The sequence below is a fragment of the Micropterus dolomieu genome, linkage group LG07 (assembly GCF_021292245.1).
Source record: "Micropterus dolomieu isolate WLL.071019.BEF.003 ecotype Adirondacks linkage group LG07, ASM2129224v1, whole genome shotgun sequence".
NCBI classification, from domain to species: Eukaryota; Metazoa; Chordata; class Actinopteri; order Centrarchiformes; family Centrarchidae; genus Micropterus; species Micropterus dolomieu.
Genome location: NC_060156.1, coordinates 100,368 through 104,072, shown reverse-complemented (window position 1 = coordinate 104,072; position 3,705 = coordinate 100,368). Strand labels below are relative to the sequence as shown.

Below are 3,705 nucleotides of genomic sequence, written 5' to 3'. Positions count from 1 at the left end.
TTCTCTCCCTCTGTATGCAACCTCATCCCATTATTGCATGTTACTAACACAACTTCTCCCCTTTCTGGTAGTCTTGTGCTTTCTCGTCCCTCTCCTCTCTCCTCCTATCACTTCCTGCAGGTTTTCTGGCTCTGGAGCTGTGGAGTCTGGATCTGTGGTTGCGGGTCACCTGCTGCCCCCGTGTTCCTGCTCGACACCCTCTGCTGCAACGACTATTGTTGCTAGTCTTATTGTTATTATTGTTATTATAATCATTAACATTACGATTGTTATCATTAACACTACTATAAATATCTGTACCATTTTTCATTTAGTCTATAGCAACATCACCTTTACTGTCTGTACCTCTGTGTGTATATTGTGTAGGCTGCCTCCCCCCCTCTCTCTCTCCTTACATCCCTCCCTCTTTCTCCCTCCTCTCTCTCTCTCTCTCTCGAATGCACAGACCTGTATATTGGGGAGACTAAACAACCACGACACAAACGCATGGCTCAACACAGAAGGGCCAACTCCTCAGGTCAAGACTCTGCAGTCTACTTCCATCTGAAGGACAGAGGACACTCGTTTGAGGACCACCAGGTGCACATTTTAGACAGAGAAGATGGATGGTTTGAAAGAGGTGTCAAGGAAGCATCTACACCAGGGTTGAGAAGCCGTCATTGAACAGGGGAGGGGGTCTACGCCACCACTTATCCCCCACTTACAATGCTGTCCTTTCATCACTTCCCAGGAAACTCAACAAACGTAACCTATTGGCCTCAGGTGAAGATACCAACGATGGTCGTTCAGTCTTGGCCACAGGTGAAGATACCAACGATGGTCGTTCAGTCTTGGCCACAGGTAGTCTTAACGACTGTAACGACTGTCGTCACAGCAACAAGTAATTTTGTAATAATAAGTAATTTGCTAATTATTAAGAGGTTTTAATATCTTTCTTGTTTGATGATATTTTAGAGACAGAGTCAAAGAGATCTTGTAATTCAATACAGAACAGATGGAAAGAGGGAGTGTTTTGAAGCGATCGAGCCTTATGGATGTGAAATTTACCAACAAGACATAGAAAAGATGACTACCCGTTAGGACCAGGGCTTTTATTGGATGGAGTTTTATGGATAACAGCTTCCAGTTCACTAATAGTTACAACGACTTTCACATACTTCAACATTTCCTGACCTTATCAAAGAAAGAGCAGCAAAAAGTAAGACTGTTGTTAACAACTAGTGAAGAAACCTTTTTAGTTTCGCCACTGAAAAGGTACGATGAGGTTTTTTCTCCATATTCCAGCCATTTTGACCTGACAAATGCCCCTTTTGCTTTTTCAACATAAAGCAGATTCAGCTCTTCTTGTAAAGAGTGTAATTTTATTTTATCCTCATTATTAGGATCTGGAATGTTTAACATATCATTTATTTCTTTTAAAATTCCTTGTCATTTTAGCTTTTGAAACTTAATTGAAAACTTTCTACATTCAAATTTAAACAGTTCCCATTTAGAAACAGAGGAGATGTCATTTCTGGTTTTGAAGTTATTTATAATTTGAACAAAAGGAGGCTTGTTGCAGAAAAGAGGAAAATAAGTTTCCAGTATCCTGGAGTTCTTTGTTGATGGGAGTTTGCAGGAGACAGGGCCAGATCAATTCCAGCATGGTCTGTAAGAGGAGCGGGATGGATTTTACTCGGGCATAAAAGAGGTGCCAGAGATCAATGCGAGAATTCTGAGACAAGTCAGCTTTGAACCACCTAAATGAATCCAGTGACATTGGACACATAAGTCTGAACTCATACCAATGACAGACTACTGCAAAGATCATTAATAACTACTTTTACGTTACTGGATCTTCCTCTAGGGGGAAACTGTCAACATCTAAACCTGGGGCCTCATTGAAGTCACCAACAATGAAAAGCTTGGCAGATAAATCTTTAAGGAGTGTGATATTTAGGTGGTCCTATTAAAACCGTAAATAGCTCGCACCAAGAAATAAATAAATAAAAATACTCTGAGAAAGGTTTATTTGTAGCCTGCTTAAGAAAACCTGCAATGCAGTGTAAATATAGGGTCACCAATCAACCTAGTCTGCCTGTCTTTGGATGGTGGGAGGAAGCCGGAGCACCCGGAGAGAACCCACGCAGACACGGGGAGAACACGCAAACTCCACACAGAAAGGCCGGGGCAACCGGGGTTTGAACCCACGACCTTCTTGCTGTGAGGGACAGTGCTAACCACTGCACCACCCTGTCGCCCCCTGTTGAATATTTCTTCTGTAAATATTTTTTATAAACATCTATTACAATATATTTTTGTTTCATCACGCCCCTAATCTGACCCCCTAAATGGAGTGACGGTGTGTTGGTGAGGGGAGTCCCAGTCCAGCCCTGCTGTCTCCGTGTCGTCCTCTTCTTGAACATCCTTCTCCATTACATCTGTTAGAGAAGTTATTTTGACTCAAAACAACTTTGATTAAATGAGGTTGTTCTGTAATTTGACCCATTAGTCGCCTCTCCTTGAATGTTCCTGCGTGTCAAACTCTTTCAGTCCTCCTTCTTTTGGTCCATGTAAAGCTACAGAGTCTTTCTGTCACAGGCTGACTGGATAAAATCATTTTCAGGTTTGATTCACTTTAACTGAAGTTACACTTTACTAGTCTGCGCGCGCAGCTTCATGTCTCGCGTGTTTTGTTTGTTGCCGCGGTGGCTGCTGGGATCGCCGCCTGTGTGGACATGTCCGCCATGTTTTCCTCGGTGCAGCCCGGAGACGCGGCCCGTTAAAGCCTCCCGCCCGGTACCGGAGCAGCGCACACCGATGAGCCGTACCGCGGCGGACCCAGTCTCTTCCGGACCTGATTGTCCCCGGTACCGGACCCGGTTTGAGGCGGATCGTCGCTGGTGACGCAAACAATGAGTAAACTCTCGTTCCGGGCGCGCGCGCTGGACGCCTCCAAAGCGCTCCCGGTTTACCGGAACCGGGACCTGCCGGACCTGACGGACTGCGTGTCCATCAACCGGGCCGTCCCGCAGATGCCGACCGGGATGGAGAAGGAGGAGGAGCTGGTAGGGACGCGGTTAATCACGTGTTTGTACATGTTTAAGGCTTTAAAGTCTGGGACAGGTAGCGTTAGCACGCTGCTGCGGCCGGATTCACGACGTGCTTACGTACAGTCTCGTCACGCTCACTCACATGAAGGTACGCACTTTACGTACTCTTTACGTACAGTGTGCGCTGCTAACGTAGCGACAAATTCCGTGTGGGCGCTGTCTGCGGCTGTGACGTCTTCGTTTCTGCGTAGTTGTCATGGAAACGGAGGAAGCAAAGTCGTCAAGTCAAACTTTATTTCTATAAAATCTTTTAAAAAATAGGTTTAGTGTTAGAACAGAGCAGGATGAAAAACAGACAAGGGTTAGAAGAAGTGTTAGAACAGCTGGATGAAAAACAGACAGAGGTTAGAAGTAGTGTTAGAACAGAGCTGGATGAAAAACAGACAGAGAGGTTAGAAGAAGTGTTAGAACAGAGCTGGATGAAAAACAGACGAGAGGTTAGAAGAAGTGTTAGAACAGAGCTGGATGAAAAACAGACAAGGGTTAGAAGAAGTGTTAGAACAGAGCTGGATGAAAAACAGACAGAGGTTAGAAGAAGTGTTAGAACAGAGCTGGATGAAAAACAGACAGAGGTTAGAAGAAGTGTTAGAACAGAGCAGGATGAAAAACAGAC

At 44.8% G+C, this 3,705-nt stretch overlaps 1 protein-coding gene across 3 annotated transcripts in view; it reads left to right on the top strand.

Moving 5' to 3' along the window:
* The first annotated feature begins 2,698 nt into the window (after window positions 1-2,698).
* epc2 (enhancer of polycomb homolog 2 (Drosophila)) overlaps window positions 2,699-3,705 on the top strand; it is a 25,381-nt gene continuing 24,374 nt past the window's right edge. For all 3 annotated transcript variants that reach the window (XM_046054762.1, XM_046054761.1, XM_046054760.1), the window contains exon 1: window positions 2,699-3,047. In XM_046054762.1, coding sequence (XP_045910718.1) covers window positions 2,895-3,047 — 153 coding nt within the window. In that variant the 5' untranslated portion in view covers window positions 2,699-2,894. The remainder of the gene's footprint in view (window positions 3,048-3,705) is intronic.